Source organism: Dipodomys spectabilis, unplaced genomic scaffold (genome assembly GCF_019054845.1).
Source record: "Dipodomys spectabilis isolate Male_0828 unplaced genomic scaffold, ASM1905484v1 ptg000003l, whole genome shotgun sequence".
Lineage (NCBI taxonomy): Eukaryota > Metazoa > Chordata > Mammalia > Rodentia > Heteromyidae > Dipodomys > Dipodomys spectabilis.
In genome coordinates, this window is record NW_024870680.1 from 11,029,172 (window position 1) to 11,046,791 (window position 17,620).

At 46.1% G+C, this 17,620-nt stretch overlaps 1 protein-coding gene across 6 annotated transcripts in view; it reads left to right on the forward strand.

Moving 5' to 3' along the window:
* Tenm4 (teneurin transmembrane protein 4) overlaps nt 1–13,463 on the forward strand; it is a 411,966-nt gene extending 398,503 nt beyond the window's left edge. For all 6 annotated transcript variants that reach the window (XM_042690345.1, XM_042690339.1, XM_042690307.1 and 3 more), the window contains 4 exons: nt 1,627–1,923; nt 3,374–4,988; nt 9,276–9,418; nt 12,544–13,463. In XM_042690345.1, coding sequence (XP_042546279.1) covers nt 1,627–1,923; nt 3,374–4,988; nt 9,276–9,418; nt 12,544–13,302 — 2,814 coding nt within the window. In that variant the 3' untranslated portion in view covers nt 13,303–13,463. The remainder of the gene's footprint in view (nt 1–1,626; nt 1,924–3,373; nt 4,989–9,275; nt 9,419–12,543) is intronic.
* The last annotated feature ends 4,157 nt before the right edge of the window (nt 13,464–17,620 follow it).

Below are 17,620 nucleotides of genomic sequence, written 5' to 3' on the forward strand. Positions count from 1 at the left end.
TTTTCAGACACATATGAAATTTTGCATTTGCTGTGACCTAATTATCTGCTTTCCTCTTGGATCTTCCCTTTGTCCAGCTTAACCAGTGAACTTGTGGATGAGACAGAAAATGTGCCCAAATGCCACATAAAACCCGACAACCACTAGAGGAAGGTGGCATTATAGCACCAGAGTGCCTGGCTGGCTTTCAGGGCAGCCAGGGACTCAGGGTCAGATCCAGAAATAGCCCTCATATTGACAAAGAAATACCTTTATTAAAATGTGACTTGCTATGGCCTCTGTAGAGCCTGCATTTCTGGCTCTGAAAAGAAACTGGAAACTGGATTACATGCTGACCTCATAGCTCAAGCAGAAAGTTCACAGGAGACTTCTTATCAGGAGACAGGACCACAGCTTCTAGAACTAGGGCTGGTCCCCAGCCAGCCCATAGCCAGAGAAGACACCCCAAACAGAGAGATCCATGATCTCCCAAGATCTCCAGGAGGAAGATGAGGAGGAGGTGGAGGAGAAAGACATAAAAGAGGAGAAGGAGATGTCCCAGTAGCCAGCTAAAATGATGGAGAAGTTTTGATTATGGGCAGAAGTCAGGGGAACCCCGAGAAAAGTGAACTTGCTCAGAAAACCACTGAATATCTCTTGGCTCCAAGAAGTGATGAGAATTGAGTGCATACAGTCTATCACTGCATCCTGCAACAAATACCCTCACTTCCCCAAGTTCTGGTCTTGGTTTCATATCAGGATATAGTGTCTGTTACAGAGTAGATGACTCAGACGTTTATTTGCTAGGCCTCTTGGTGACTGTGTTTGAAGAATGGAGCCAAGAGGGATCTGGATTTTTATTATTCCATATGTCTGCCTTGAAAAAAATAATCCTATTAGACTTGGGCGTAGTGAACAGGTCTATAATAACAGCTACTTGGGATGCAGAGACAGGAGTATTCCAAGTTTGAGGCCAGCCTGAGCAAAAATAGTGAGATTCTCCAAAAGAAAAAATATATGAAAAGATATGACTCAAGTGCTACAGTGCTTGCCTAGATTGCCCAAGGCCCTGAGTTCAATACACAGTACTACAATGAAGAAAAATGACATTAGAAAATCTGTGACCTCTTTAATCACAGCTACTTTTTACGTACTATCCAGGTTGTCTATGTTCTTACCACTGTCCCATACAATTGGCATCTTTTCCTCATTTTATGGATGTAAAGCTTCACAGAGCCAGGCAGTGGTGGCTGACACCTACAATCCTAGCTACTCAGGAGGCTGAGATTTGATGATTGTGGTTTAAACTCAGCCTGGGCAAGAAAGTACATGAGATACTAAAAAAGCCAGAAACGGAGGTGTGGCTCAAGTGGTAGAGTACTAGCCTTGAACAAAACAGCTCAGGAACAGTGCCCAGACTCAAGTACAAGCCCCAGAACTAGCACAAAAACAAAAACAAAAAACAAACAAACAACAAAAAACCTTCACAGAACTGACAAATAATATAACCTGGAATCAACACCAAGTACATTTGGCCTGAGCTTCCTCTTTTACTCAAAAGCTTCTCAGCACAGTTGAGAGCTATGTGGGATACCAGGGCCAAGCTTCCAATGTCCAAATTACTCTCTCTTTCTACCTCTTCCCCAGGTTCACAACCGAAACCTCTTATCTCTGGATTTTGACCGTGTAACACGCACAGAGAAGATTTACGATGATCATCGAAAGTTCACCCTTCGGATCCTTTATGACCAGGCAGGGAGGCCCAGCCTCTGGTCACCTAGCAGCAGACTGAACGGCGTCAATGTAACATACTCCCGTAAGGGCCGAATTGCTGGCATCCAGAGGGGCATCATGTCTGAGAGAATGGAATATGACCAGGAGGGTCGCATCTCATCCAGGATCTTTGCTGATGGGAAGACATGGACCTACACATACTTAGAGAAGGCAGGTGTCTCTTCCTCCGCCACCACTGACCTTTCCATGTGGAAAGGTCATTGCTGTGACTCAACCCATGGTCAGGGCTTGCTTGCTGACTTCTCAGACCCATGAGACACTCACTTTCCAAAAGGAAATGTAATCCTAGCTCTTGAGAGGCTATGGCAAGATGAATGTGAGCTTGAGGCCAGTCTAAATGACATAGCTAGACCTTGTCTCAAAAAAAAGAAAAAATGGAGACATTCAGGAAAATGTGCTACCAAGGGCCAAGCAGACCCAAGAAGCATCTGTAAGAGTCACAGAGATGTATAGCAGATGGAGGTGATAGAGTGGGAAAATACAGAAGACAATACAGAAGACTTGTGGGCGGAGGGGAAAAGGGGAAGGGCCGGTAGAGCTAGAGAGCAAACACTGTGGATTTGCAGAGCAGAACTAGGGGTTCTGGTCCAAGACAGCTGTCTGCTCCCTGGTATAGTCCCATCATGGAGAACAGATGGAAGCCGGTGGATTTGGATCTGCAGTTGGAGGTGCCTAAACCTGAGCTTGTAGTGCTGAGAATAGTCTTAGCAGATCCCTTCTGCTCTAGGTCAGGATTCATTTCACCCCAGGCACTAGGGTGATGACCTCAGTCCTGAATAGGAAAAAACAACAGCGTTCATGTATGACTATATCTAAACCTATATCTGCTGAGTATCCCGAGTCTGCACTTTATATCCCAGTTCTGGTACTCAGATTCCCACTTTGATTCCTGCTCCTGGTCATGTGCCCAAGGTCTAGATTCTTCCTGTTCTGTGGTAAGTGTTCCATGCCTATGCTGGGAGAGCTTCCATGTTCTAAGGGAGAGACTTTGGACGTTCTCTTACCAATTGCAAAACCAAGCTTAGGAAGGAAAGAACTCCATTAGTCCTTGCTAGAAACCAGCTTCTCCCATCTATCACAGGCCGCACCTCGTCAGAGGGAGTGCATGACCTGTTATCACACAGCAAAGTCGTAAATGCCCTTCTCAGTCACACTTTAGTCACAGGGAGGCCCCTGAAGATATTCAGCAGGTAAAAGGTAAAGCCAGACTGTGTTTGAGGGAATTCCTCGCTGGAGTGAAAAGGTGTTAGACTGAGAAGTTTGGAGCAAGGAAGGCTGTTACAAATACTTAAGGCTAGTGTACCCTCACCCCCTTCATCCCCCATCACAGGCAGAATTGACCAGACCTGTACTACAGGAAGGGAAAAACCATAGAGCATTCTAGGACTCAGCCTTACAGGGCCAAAAGGCTGAAAGAAAGCCCAGTCAGCATATCTGTAATCTGTTGATAGCATTCTGGGTTGGAAAGCTCTGGTTGGGCATGGCTTAGGAGAACCACCATTTTCCTTGGCCTTCTACTCTGATTTCTTTGAGTCTTGGGTACTTAGACCTGCCTTCTTCCTTCACACTCACCTCATCTCTAGTTTTCCTCTCCCTCCAGTCCATGATGCTGCTCCTCCACAGCCAGAAGCAGTACATGTTCGAGTTTGATGAGAATGGTCGCCTGGCGTCTGTGACAATGCCCAATGTGGCTCGGCAAACCCTGGAGACCATTCGCTCAGTGGGCTACTACAGGAACATCTACCAGCCCCCTGAGGGCAATGCCTCAGTTATCCAAGACTTCACTGAAGACGGACACCTTCTGCACACCTTCTACTTGGGCACCGGCCGCAGGGTGATTTACAAGTATGGCAAGTTGTCCAAGCTAGCTGAGACACTATATGACACCACCAAAGTAAGCTTCACCTATGACGAGACGGCAGGCATGCTGAAAACCATCAACCTGCAGAACGAGGGCTTCACCTGCACCATCCGCTACCGTCAGATCGGGCCCCTGATTGACCGGCAGATCTTCCGCTTCACAGAGGAAGGCATGGTCAATGCCCGTTTTGATTATAATTATGACAACAGCTTCCGAGTGACCAGCATGCAGGCTGTGATCAACGAGACGCCACTGCCCATCGATCTCTATCGCTATGATGACGTATCAGGCAAGACAGAGCAGTTTGGGAAATTTGGGGTCATCTACTATGATATTAACCAGATCATTACCACAGCGGTCATGACCCACACCAAGCACTTTGATGCATATGGCAGGATGAAGGAAGTGCAGTATGAGATCTTCCGCTCGCTCATGTACTGGATGACTGTCCAGTATGATAACATGGGGCGAGTAGTGAAGAAGGAATTGAAGGTAGGGCCCTATGCTAATACCACCCGCTACTCCTATGAGTATGATGTCGATGGCCAACTGCAGGCAGTATCCATAAATGACAGGCCACTCTGGCGCTACAGTTATGACCTCAATGGGAACCTACATTTGCTGAGCCCTGGGAACAGTGCGCGGCTCACTCCAATACGGTATGATCTCCGTGATCGTATCACTAGGTTGGGTGACGTGCAATACAAGATGGATGAGGATGGCTTCCTACGGCAGCGGGGAGGGGATGTCTTTGAATACAACTCAGCCGGCCTGCTCATTAAGGCCTACAACCGGGCCAGTGGATGGAGCGTCAGGTACCGCTACGATGGCCTGGGGCGGCGGGTATCCAGCAAGAGTAGCCACAGCCATCACCTACAGTTCTTCTATGCAGATTTGACCAACCCCACCAAGGTCACCCACCTGTACAACCACTCCAGCTCTGAGATCACGTCCCTCTACTATGACCTGCAGGGACACCTCTTTGCCATGGAGCTGAGCAGTGGAGATGAGTTTTACATAGCGTGTGACAACGTTGGGACACCACTTGCTGTCTTCAGTGGGACAGGCTTGATGATCAAGCAGATCCTGTATACAGCTTTCGGGGAGATTTACATGGACACCAACCCCAACTTCCAGATCATCATTGGTTACCATGGTGGCCTCTATGATCCATTTACCAAGCTTGTCCACATGGGCCGACGGGATTACGATGTGCTGGCTGGACGCTGGACTAGCCCAAACCACGAGCTGTGGAAGCACCTGAGTAGCAGCAACCTCATGCCTTTTAATCTCTACATGTTTAAAAACAATAACCCCATCAGCAACTCTCAGGACATCAAGTGCTTCATGACAGGTGAGGATCTGGCCTCTCCCTGGAGTGGGGAGCACATTGGTGCGCTAGTTACCTGACGTGGCTTACACTTCTTTGGGGAAACTAGTATGGGGTAGCAGGGAATATAGACTATGCCTGATAGCATCATTTTCCAAAGTGTATTGCAACACTAGCTCAGAGAACATTTTGAAAATAATGGTTCTGACATCAAATAAATTCGATAGGGCCACTATCATTCTCAAATTTTTATAGTACATTTCAGCTTGTGAAAGGCTCTAAGGAGTCCTCTGGTAGAAAGATCTGTTTAATATACTTACCCATTATTTCTCAAACTTATTTGATCATGAAAGCCTTTTATCACCATGAAATCCTAATATCTCACTGGATAAACTCCTTAGAACTTGGAAAGTTTTTGACATAGAAATTAAGTTGGTTATGAACTCCTAATAATTTAGGTTAAGATATCACTAAAAAAAAATCCCTTTTCAATTTGTGATGATGGAATGGAAAATCTGGACTTCGGAGAAGAAATGAGAGAGGAAAATGCACCATCTCTAAACTATGACAGGTTGCAAAAATGTATCAGTGCTCTAAATTCCAGTTTCTTGTTCTGTAAATTGAAGTTAGAATACATACTCTGTCTCTGATTAGGTGAATATGCACATCATACCCCTTAGAGCAACCACAAAAAATAAAAAAAAATTTAAATTCAGGGGCCAGTGGCTCACATCTGTAATCCTAGCTATTCAGGAGACCGAGATTTGAGGATTGTAGTTCAAAGCCAGCCTATGCAGACAAATCTGAGAGACTTTTATATCCAGTTGGCCCACAAAAATCCAGAAGTAGAAGTATGACTTAAGTGGTAGAGTACCAGCCTTGAGCAGAAAAGCCAAGTGAGAATGCAAGACCCTGAGTTCAAATCCCAGTACTAGCACACATGGTGCGCGCGCGTGCACACGCACACACACACACACACACACACACACACATACACACACACAAACTGTTGCTGGGTGCTAGTGTCTCATGCCTGTAATCTTAGCTATTCAGGAAGCTGAGAACTGAGGATCAAGGTTTGAAGCTAGCCCAGGCAGATAAATTTGAGAGACTCTTATCTCCAGTTAACCACCAAAAGGCCAGAAGGCTCCAATGGTACAACACTAGCCTTGAGCAAAAATGCTCAGGAACAGTACCCAAGCTTGTGCTTCAGACACAATATGAACACACACAAAAAAAATTGTTTTTTCTTTTAAACTGAAGCAGACATAGTCAAGTAATGGGGAAAAGTCAGTAATGGAGAGAAAAATGGAAGATTAAGACAATATCAAGTTGGACAGTAGTGATGATACATGCCTATAATCCTAACTTCTCAGGAAGTGGGGATTTAGAGGATTGTGGTTCTGAGCCAGCCTGGACAAAAAACATTCTTGAGACATCTTCTCAGCATGCAGCTGTCATCCCAGCTACCTAGAAAGCATAAATAGGGGCTTGCAGTCCAGGCTGGCCCAAAGAAAAAGCAAGACCCGATCTCAAAAATAACCAGAGCAAAAAGAGCTAGCTCACAGAGGATAAGAGTAGCAAAAGAAGAAAGAACACTTGGGACAAAATAGGAAACAAATGTCAAACTTCATCCTATCCTGGGTGCAAGGATGGTGTGAGATACATTTCACAGCTAGCACAGGGCGCAATTCATGTGGGTTCCTTTCCTTCACCCTCTGCTCCAAAAAGTGTTTTATTGAGTAGAAAGTGTCCCATAAGTCCCAAAGGCAGGATGTCCCTCAGCAGCCACAGTTCTCCCTGCAAAGACCCATTTCTAGGTTAGTCACAGAGGACCCCTAGAGCAAACGAGGCAGTAAGGTCTGTGTAAAGCCAGCACATTTCATGAGAATCTATAGTGGGGGGGGGGAGGGTGGCGGGGGTGGACCATATGCATTCCACTGTGCAAACCTGGTCGTCTACAGGTCTTTTTTTCCCCCTCTGTGGAATGATCCCCTTGGCAGTTTCCTTCATTCCACACATGCCTCCATTGTGCAGCCATTGTTTTATTTTAGCCACTGGAGATAGAAAAATAATCCTGTCTCCAGGAATTCCTGCTCTAAGAGATCACACGGACACATGCTGTTCAACCATGGATGGCATAGATGATTGAACAGTAGAGGAAGAGAGATTGCTCTTCCAGAGCATTCTGGGGAGATTTTATGGAACAGCCCGACCTTTGAGGCCTACTTCCAAGTGGGTGATTGAAAGAAAGTCTTTCCAGAAAGTGAGATTCCCCCATTATAAAAGGAGAAAAAGAATATAATGTGTATAGCTCCGCTAAGTGCCCCTAAATGAAAATGGCTTCCTGGTCCCCAAACTCAACATCTGCACCCTGTTTCTGCCAGGGTAATAGGCACATTCCTTTTTCAGGGAAGAATTCCAAGCACTGTGTTGAGAGTAAGAGACCCAAGCATGAGCAAGACGGGAGAACAAGGTGGTGTGCAGGTGTGATGGAAACATACTACTTAGGGCCTGGGGATAAACATGGATATCCTGATGGTGTTTCCCAGCATTCACCTCACTCCAGTTGGCTGCTAGGTCTAGAGAACCCTGACAGATTTAGATGACATATCCATTGCATCTGTCTGCATTAAGCACGCCCCTTGCTTCACCCTCCAGTGAGCTTCCTGTGAGACATGTTGGCAGGTTACCATAGCTAGAAAAGAATGTACAAGAGGAAATACACTTTTTCCATTAAAAAATGGTTGCAGCTTGCCAAAATATTATTGCTCCCTGCCCCCTCCTTCTTTGCATATGGTCTCCTTCCAGAATAACACTGGAATGACTAACTGCTCTGTGCCAAGCACTTGCAGAGAGGGTCTGCATTAAATTTGGTGACAACCCCCGGAGATGGCCCTGAGATGAGACACATTTGAAGCTCCACATGGTGGAGAAGTCTGTGCAGAGTCTCACACATCAGGGCCCCTTGACTCTACAATGCTTCCTATGACAATTAGATTGGTCTCTGAAATCCATTTTTAACAAAGCCACTCACCACCCAACATTTTCAGCTTGCATCTCATTTCCCAGTCTGTTAAATCACCAAGATTTGGGTTAGTTTTATATACTCTATGACAGACCTGTACGAAAGATCCAGATAAGAGTCAGGTTACTTGCCCATCTTCATGGAGCAAATGGCCTGAAGCCACTTTTCACAAATGCCTCTGGGAACCCTGCCTTCAGAAAGAGATGTCACAACTCAATTAACACTAAAACAAAAGTAGTCTATAAGTGTGGAGTGCTCATATTTTCTAGTTACAGGGTCTATCCAGTGATGTCAAAAAGAAAAGAGCATCTTTTCCCCAAAATGACTTCCAGGGACTAGAGAGATGCTCTAGTTGGTCAGGCTTGGGGCAGATGACAAAGTATGGCATAATCATTAGGGTGAGGGGGATAAAATGTCTAGTCACATGGTCCACTGCTGAGTCTACTTCCCCAAAACTACATAAGTACCCCCCAAAAGCAAAGGAAGGCAACCAAAAACTGCCCCACACAGATATATGTCCATATATTGCTGTACTGAATCTTCACTAGCAGCTGGTGAGTTGGGGAACATGGTGGATATGGTGACCCCCATGTCCTTTCTGGTTCTTTCTCTGCATTTCTGAGCTGCTAACTGCTTAACAGACCCCTTTCTGCAGTACTTTTCCTCTTGGGCCTTCATCGTATGCAGTCATATTCACATGAAATGCCACTTCTATCTCCGTGGTGCTTGACAAAATAGACTCAGTGTTCAGTGTCCAGCTTCCATGTCATCTTCATGTGGGCTTGTCAGCTTGTCAAGGGAAAGATTTCCACCCTCCTGTGATCTTCTACCTTGTTGAAAAAGTTATTCATGTCCAGGTCTCATTCCCCTTTTCAGTATCTTGAATGGGAGAATGTATGACGCAAAATCTACTCAGCACATGAAAAGTCACTGGACCAAGTGCCTGGCCATACACCTCACCCCTCTTCCTTCTCTTCCTGTTTTAATTCTTCAGTGAGCAAACTGCTCATGGTAACACTCTGTCCCCACACCTGATATTTTATAACTAGGAACCCTAAGGAATGTGATACTGACAGCTAACCCCTTCCTACGGAGCCAGATCTTCAATCCCCATGTAGAAACTGGAAAAGGAAGGCAGAGGAAGAAATCCAAGGCAGGAGTAGAAGTCATGGACATGCCCCAAGGCCCTAATGGCTGAAAAGAGGATGGAGAGAGGAAGAGAAGTTGTTTTCCTTAGTGAATTTTCTCTTTGCAAGTCAATGCTTATGCTTCTCTTCCCACAGATGTCAACAGCTGGCTGCTCACCTTTGGATTCCAGCTGCACAATGTGATCCCTGGCTATCCCAAACCAGACACAGACGCCATGGAGCCATCCTATGAGCTGGTGCACACACAGATGAAAACACAGGAATGGGACAACAGCAAGGTAACTGTCCTAGGCCCAGTACAGCCCATCCCAACATTGCAGGTGGGGCCAGAAAGCTTGGGCTAGTGATAGAAATGGAAGTAGCACCTCTACAGAGACTGCCAGATACAGTTTAGTAACTCATTTAGCAATCCTATTTCAGGCAGACCTGGAGAATCAGGGAGAGCAGTACTCAGACACTGAAGAGCTGCACAAAGTTTTGTTGCGTTCAGCGTCTCATGAATATAATAAGCCTTTGCCACTGGAGGAGCAAAGGAGAAGCCAGGTGCCAATGGCTCATTCCCGTAATCTCAGGAGGCTGACATCTAAGGTTTGCAGTTTGAAGCCAGTCCAGGCAGAATAGTTTGTAAGACTCTTATCTCCAGTTAACCACCAAAAAGCTGGATGTGAAGACTGGTTCAAGTGGTAGAATACCAGCCTTGAGTGAAAAAGCTAAGGGAGGGTGGTCTTGGACCTGAGTTCAATCCCTAACACCAGCATGTATGTGCACATACACCCAGATGCGTGCACATGTGTTTGTGCACACACACACACACACACACAAAGGGGTAAAGGAAGAGGGTGTGTTCTAAATATGAATGTGTCGTTTTCTGCACATTTCATGCACCTGGTCTTATGTGAGGTATTCCACATAAGTTAACTGAGAAAAACCCCATGGTGTTACTGCCACCTTTGGTTTGGTAGATGAGGGTTTACAATGACACACATCAAGGAAGGACCAGGGTTGAGATTCAACCAGGTTGCTCTGTTCTGAGTCATCTTGCTGAGTACAGGGTTGGCTATAGGTGCTTTCTTTTTTTTTCCTTTAAGTCCCTTTCTCTCATCTTGCTTTTATGATCCAATTTCAAAGATAGGATTATATGGCCAGAAAGATCCTTTAAAAAGAAAAATGTCTTGTCCCAGCCCTTCATTTCATGTACTCATTTCATTTCTCCTCTTCCAACCCCACCCCCACTCACAGTTGTGGACCAGAAAAGGACTCTGTGCTTGTGCTACAATCACCCTGGTGAATGTAGGGGTAAATCAAGGGGAGACCAGGCCTTCCAGGGGATTCTAGTTTAAGGGAGGCAGACTGTGGAGGAAAGCATGGTACCATGAGGCATCCTACTGGTAACTGGAAACTCACAGCCATATTTCTTACTCCAGACTCATTCCCTTAGGCCTCAGCTTATCTGTCTTCTTTCCCTAGACTCAAGAATGTGACTCTGCACCTCAGTGCTCAAAGGTCACTCTGAGCCTTACTTTTGCAAGCCATTCCCCTACACTGCATTGTAAGTCCTACTTTCTTACCTCTCCACTGAACTCTGAGCCCAACAGGTTAAAGTTAGGGATCTCATTTAGTGCTCAGTATATAGACCAGCAAATTATAGGTGCACAGGGAACTTCTGTTGGATGACTAAATGGCTGAAAAATACAAACATCCCATTTCACAGATGAGGAACCAACCCAGGGTTCAGAGAGAAACTTAGCCAAGGAAGTGACTAAATAAAGGTTGTAAACATCTACCTGGCCATAAAACTTATCCTTCTCCTCTTCTCCCCCTCTCTCTTTTTCTCTCTCTTCTTATCTTCTTCCTTTTCTTTATTTCCCCCAGTATCAGAATTTGAACTCAAGGCCTTATGCTTTATCTTGCTTGTTACTCGGATGGTGCTCTCCCACTTGAGCCATGCCTCCAACTGGTTTTGTGTTGCTGTTTGGAAATGGACTTTTCTGCCTGAATTGGCTTCAAGCCATGATCCTCCAGGTCTCAACTTCCTGAGTAGCTAAGATTACAACCATGGGATAGCTTTTTTTTTTCATCACTGGGGTTTGAACTCAGAGCCTCACACTTGCTAGGCCAGCCTTCTGCCCCTTAAGCTAAGGCCCCAGTACCTGTCTGCTTTCTGCCTCCCTCTCTAGTGCCCACCACCCCAGGCCCTATCCCATGTGTCCTAACATCTGCTATCCCCAGCAGCACAACTCTCCCCTCACCACCAGGCATGCCTTAGTCCCTGTCTTTGCCTGTTTGCCAGCCTCCCCTGTCAATGAATTATTGATTTCTGCCCTTGGCAAGCATCGGAGATCTTTGTTGTTGAGCACTCCAGCATCCGTGAAACTCTAGGGAATAATTGTTCACAGACAGGGTTCTATTAATTATACAGATGACTTAATTTCAGTGGGAGGCCTGTGGGCCTGTTTCTCAGGCCATTTCCCTGAGTTTCTGATATCACCCTGGAGTCCTTCCCTGAGCTCCCTGAGCCTTGGATGGTATGCCAAGCTAGCAAGGACCACCAGCAGCTATGTACAGGGGCAGGAGCACCCAAAGAGTATGTAGGAAGCAACAACCCGGCAGTGGCCTTCCCTGAAAGTCATGTAATCCTGCTGCAGAGCCATAAAGCTGTAGGAGAGTTGATAGAAGTCACTACTTGCCTCTTATTTTGCATTTCTTATCAATCCTCATTCTAACATAGGCCCCCCTCACCCTCCAAGTGTGAAGCTGTCCTCAACCTTGACCTTCTCCCTTTCTCCTTCACCTTCAGGCTGGGATCATTCTGTGCTTTGTTTGCCTCTCTACTATAGTAGTCCTCGGAAGAGAGTTAGAATCAGGCAGACATGGGTTTGAATGTCCACTTGGTAGTAGTCGTATGACTATGAGCCAGTGATAACCTGGCTGAACTTAGTTTCCTTAGAAGCAAAAATGGAATAACAGTACTTCCTATATAAAGTTACTATGGCGTTCAGACCAGATGAATGGTAATTATTTAGCTGGAAGATCAAGACATGTTAGCTACAGCTGCTACTCTTTGAACATGCTGGTCCTCACTTCTGATCACCATTATTGCTGTCATATATTCACCCCCAAAATGATAAGTTCTTTAAGAACAAAGATGATAACTGACTCCCTATTCTTTCTTCAGTGCTCTTAAAAGGTCCTGGCCCAGAGCAGAGACAACGTAAACAGTTCTGAATAAAGGGGATAGGGAGAGAACAGTGGATGAATGGACGAACTGGGTTTCTGATAGTCAGTTGCAGAGATAAGTGCTACTCTCTAATAAATATTGGTAGGTATGACGTAGGTATTTAAGCTGACTCCAGTGTGTGTTTTTACATTCTTTTTCCCCCTGCCCATTGTCCTCTCCCATCAGTCTATCCTCGGGGTCCAATGTGAAGTGCAGAAGCAGCTCAGAGCCTTCGTCACTTTAGAACGCTTTGACCAACTTTACGGTTCCACGATCACCAGCTGCCAGCAGGCCCCAGAAACAAAGAAGTTTGCATTTAAAGGCTCCATCTTTGGCAAGGGGGTCAAGTTTGCCTTGAAGGATGGTCGAGTGACCACAGACATCATCAGTGTGGCCAATGAGGATGGACGGAGGATTGCTACCATCTTGAACAATGCCCACTACCTAGAAAACCTGCACTTTACCATTGACGGGATGGACACCCACTACTTTGTGAAACCAGGGTCTTCAGAAAGTGATTTGGCCATCCTGGGCCTCAGTGGGGGGCAGCGAACCCTGGAGAATGGGGTCAATGTCACCGTGTCCCAGATCAACACCATGCTCAATGGCAGGACTAGACGCTACACAGACATCCAGCTGCAGTATAGGGCATTGTGCTTGAACACCCGCTACGGGACCACACTGGATGAGGAGAAGGCACGGGTGCTGGAGCTGGCCCGGCAGAGAGCCGTAAGCCAGGCTTGGGCCCGAGAACAGCAGAGACTTCGGGAAGGGGAAGAAGGCCTGCGAGCCTGGACAGAGGGAGAGAAGCAGCAGGTGCTGAACACAGGGAGGGTACAAGGCTACGATGGTTTCTTCGTGATCTCTGTTGAGCAGTACCCAGAACTGTCAGACAGCGTCAACAATATCCACTTCATGAGACAGAGTGAGATGGGCCGAAGGTGACAAGAGAGGCCAAGGCCTGGACTTCTTGCCAAAGACAGCTACACTTTTGTGGCCGCATATCTGACTGTGTTGTACTTTAAAAAAAAAAATCCTTTTTATAAACAAATGCAGAAAACAAACAAAAAAAAGATACTGGTTGCATTGATAACTCATGCAACATCTTTTTTTTTTTTAAAGAAAAGAAAACACAAATTTGGCCTTCACACTTTTTTTCTTTTTTTTTGGCAAAGAAAACAGAAGATATTTTTTTTTTCCTGTAGTGTGATAACAATGGAAACTTTATTGTCTTGTTCCCCTTTTCCCTAAGGAATTTTCCCTGTTGTTTGAGCTATGTTTCTCTTCTTTGAGGGGAACCCCTCTTCTGGGGTGTGTCCTCACCCATTCCCTAGATACCCAGTGTGATGTGAGACACGCGTGTCTGTGATGATTTGTCTCCTGTGTAACCCTTTCTTCTTAGACTGGGTCGGGCAGGAGGGAGGGTGCAGAGAGTTCATGGGCCTGTAGAGCCTCCAGACCTTGGGCTAGGCTCCCACAGACAAATGGTGGGTTTTTACTCACTGTGTTTTTGTGCCTCTAAAGGACCCCAGATGGCATCATCTTGCTCTGGAAATTTCCATGATGTCATTCAGCACCTTTGCAAGCTGCCCTAAACTCCAGTCCAAGCTTTATATTTTGAGGCTAAATGACGACCCTTCCCCTTTTGCAAATCGCGTGTAGTTGTCAGTGCCATCCCCATACTGGGATATAGAGAAGTATCTCCCAGGTCCTCTTCCCCAGTCTGGTGACATAACATCCTGGAGCAACGAGCCCCATCCTCTCCAAGAGGTGAAAGCACCCAGGATGTCTGTGATTGGTTGATCTTCCATAATGTCCCTTATCTCCTCCTCTCTCCCAAAGCCAGTTGTGAGAACCAGCACTGCATAGCAAGCCCTCCGTGAGGTACCATGTCCAGGGAAGCGATGGATGGAAGTCCTCTCCCCATGACTCTGGATGTCTTCCTCCACTGCTCAGCTGCCAACACTAAGAAATAGGAGTGTAGAGAGAGGTGCTTGGTGGCCTTTGATCTAGGAAAGATAGATAAGGAAAAATAAAAAGTGTTAGCCAAAGAGATGAGTCAGAAAGTGATGAGCCAAGCATCCTTCTTACTAGCTTCTGAGTCTCCTCTGCTTCCCCTGAACAAGCTGATTCTAGAGCTAGGAAGCCGCAGCCTGGTTTTCAGAAAATGCCTTCTGGGAAGTTCCTGTCTAAAGAAGCATAGCCAAGTTTTCATTTAAAAGGTAAGGAGGAAAGAGCTGGTCTGATATGACCTGTCAATGTCCTATAACCCTATCAGGATCAGGAACAAAGCCTGAAACCCTGAAAGACCAGGCTAGCATTGTGCTTGTGAAAACTTCTGCCTGTGTCATCCAGAAGAGAATGGAGGCTTCTCCAGAGCAGGTACAGCCCACCCTGGAGGACTGCCTAAAAGAGGCAGCAGCCAGCAGGTCAGGGGAAGCAAAGAGGGCAGAAGAGGGTAACAGCAAGAGCTGGGAGCTCCTTGTCCAAGGGTTCCATTCCTGATTCATCTGCCTAGATACACCATTGCCATTACCACTCACAGGAGGCTCTGGGAGACCCGAGGGGAAGCCAACATGCTTCCTTTTGAGCTGGGCTTCTTAGAAAATGGGACTTTTATGGGTTACATTTACATTAAGTGTGGAAAATGAATTCTGAGTCTGAGCTATTCCCCGTGGAAACCTTGTTGGACTGATAAGCTCATGGCACCTTTATAGCCTTACTCACAGAGTCTTCAGCATATGACACGAGGTAATACAAACCAAGAAGGTCTCTTACTGCAGGAGAATGGGAGCAACGTGTAGTCTGGAATCTGCCTGGCAGAGGGAGGCATCCGAAGCTGCTCGGGGAGGGGAGGACTTGCCTTACCGTCATCCCACTGGGATTAGAGGATGTTTCGCTAAGTGCTCTTCCTGTTTCCAAACACGTCACACTGCTAGCACAGTGTGTCCTGTGTCGCCTGTTTGTCCACTGGTTGCCCATGGCCTCTGGATCCAGAGCTCTGCTGCGTCAGAACCAATGCTCCTGGACCCACTGTACATGACCTGGCAATGGGGGCTCCCGGCTAGCTGGAGCATTCTGGGATGGGATGGGAAACAACGGGTCCTGAAGAATACAAGTAGTTCTATCTTAAAAACAAAACAAACCAAGAAAGGCTCATGCCGCTTAAAATGTACTTATGCTATAAGGTCCCTAGGACAGCTCTCCTGCCAGATGGCCTCGTTGATAAGTCCCATCATGGATTCCTGATATCAGTCAAGACCTACTGGGAACACCCACCTGGAGGTCAGAGATAGTGTGGTCCCAGAAAACCATCTCCTCATGCTTTCCCAGCCAGTATGTCCTTTCTCCTCTGCTCTCCTCCCCAAGAAAGAATAGATTTTTTTTAAGGAATCAAAAAGCACAGATACTACTGAATGTTCCTTTATTTAAAGGAATGATCCTATATTTTACCTTGGGCTACATACTTCCCATCCTTACCTCCCAAAGAAAGCCTAGATTCTGTCAAGGAGAAAGGGTAAAGCATCACCAGGCTCTAGAGAAGGAACTTCTAGCTCTAAAATAGGCAATGTTATGACACGTTTGTCAAATTAAGTGTGTCTTGTTGGGCAGGCACTCTGGCCTTGGTCCTCTGGTGCTGGTTTCATTAAGTTGGCAGATGATTGAGTGCCTCCTCTCTCAGTCTGTCCTGTGGAGACCAGCAGCCCTAATCCCATGGCAAAGGTGAGTTTGAAGACATCAGACAGAGTTCCCTGTACCTACATAGTGGGCTCCAAGCATTAGATCTCATCCTTACTCATACTGGCCCTTTTGGCACTAATAAAAATCTGGGCTAGGAATACGACTTAATGGTAGAGTGCTTGCCTTACATGCATGAAGCCCTGGGTTTGGTTCCTCAGTACCACATACACAGAAAAAGCTAGAAGTGGTGCTGTGGCTCCATTGGTAGAGTGCTAGCCTTGAGCAAAAAGAAGCTCAAGGATAGTGCTCAGGCCCAAAGTTCAAGCCCAGGACTGGCAAAAAAAAAAAATCTGCCCATTTGTTAACAGTGGCCATGGCCCATGTACACAATTCTGTAGGACATCGCTTCTGATCCTAGAAAGTTTCTTTGAGAATAATTCCCACCTTCTCAGCTGTCAGACATTCCCTCATCCTCAGCCCCTCTCACCCTAGCTGAAGTAAGACTTTATTGATCTCCCACCACCAACTTTGACCCGTTGAACAGAAATTGCTGGAGGGCAGAACATTATTAAGAAGGGACTTCTTGGGGAAAAAAAAAACAACATACCTTTGACAGTCTCTGACACTTGGCTCAGATTCACTGTCTGAGAACTAGCTCAAGGACCACACTCATGCCTGACTCTACTTAGGGATGGAACATTTGAAATCTAGGAAACCACCTGAAGGTTGAAACTGGCCAGAAGGTATTGTCCTAGATAATTAGGAACGGCAGGGGTTGGGAGCAGAAGATGATGGGAAGGGAAGGAAACTGGGCTTTAGAGATAAAGGAATACAACTTTAACAGAAGAAGAAGAAGAAAGGGCCTTTTCAGCTGTGACTGTGTCATCTTTAGAGATGGCAGAGATTTTCATTATGCAATGACAAGGCTTTCTGTGTGTCATCTTAGAAGGTGGTTTTTTTTTTTTTGTTTTTTTTTTTTTTTTTATCATTTGCAGCCTTATATTTTGTAGTCACCACTTGGTGGCAGTGTGATACTGAGCTCTGCTTCAAGGATGGGCTCCCTGGTCCTCAGTAAGTGCCCTAGGCTTTGGGGTCTGTCTGATCACCCAATGCACAAAGCCAGCTCTGTTGTTCCTTACAGTAACCCCTAAGCCCAGGAGGTGGCTCCTGGTTCAGGGGGACCCAGAAAAAAGCCCAATGTCTTCTTTCCCTTGGGATCCTCACTAGGACTAAAAACCTTCCCCTTGTAAGGTACACCATTCCCAGCCAGGCGTAAACAGTTGTCTATATTTTGTTGAAGGCGAGGGAATTTTTTTTTTTTATAAAAAGAAAGAACTGTATGGTTCAAAGCCCTTTTATTTAACCTTCCACCACTACAGACTCATTTTAAAGACTCATTGCTCAGGTGACAGAGAGAAACTTTATCCTTTCCAACCTTTACATTCTCGAAAACCAGCCTTGTGTACTTGACTGCCTGGAACAGTGGTGCGCTCTGAGATTTCACCGCAGATGTGGATGACCAGGTATCAGGGGTTCCCTTGTGTTTCTTAACCCTCTGAGGAATGCCAAAAGCATGAGACAG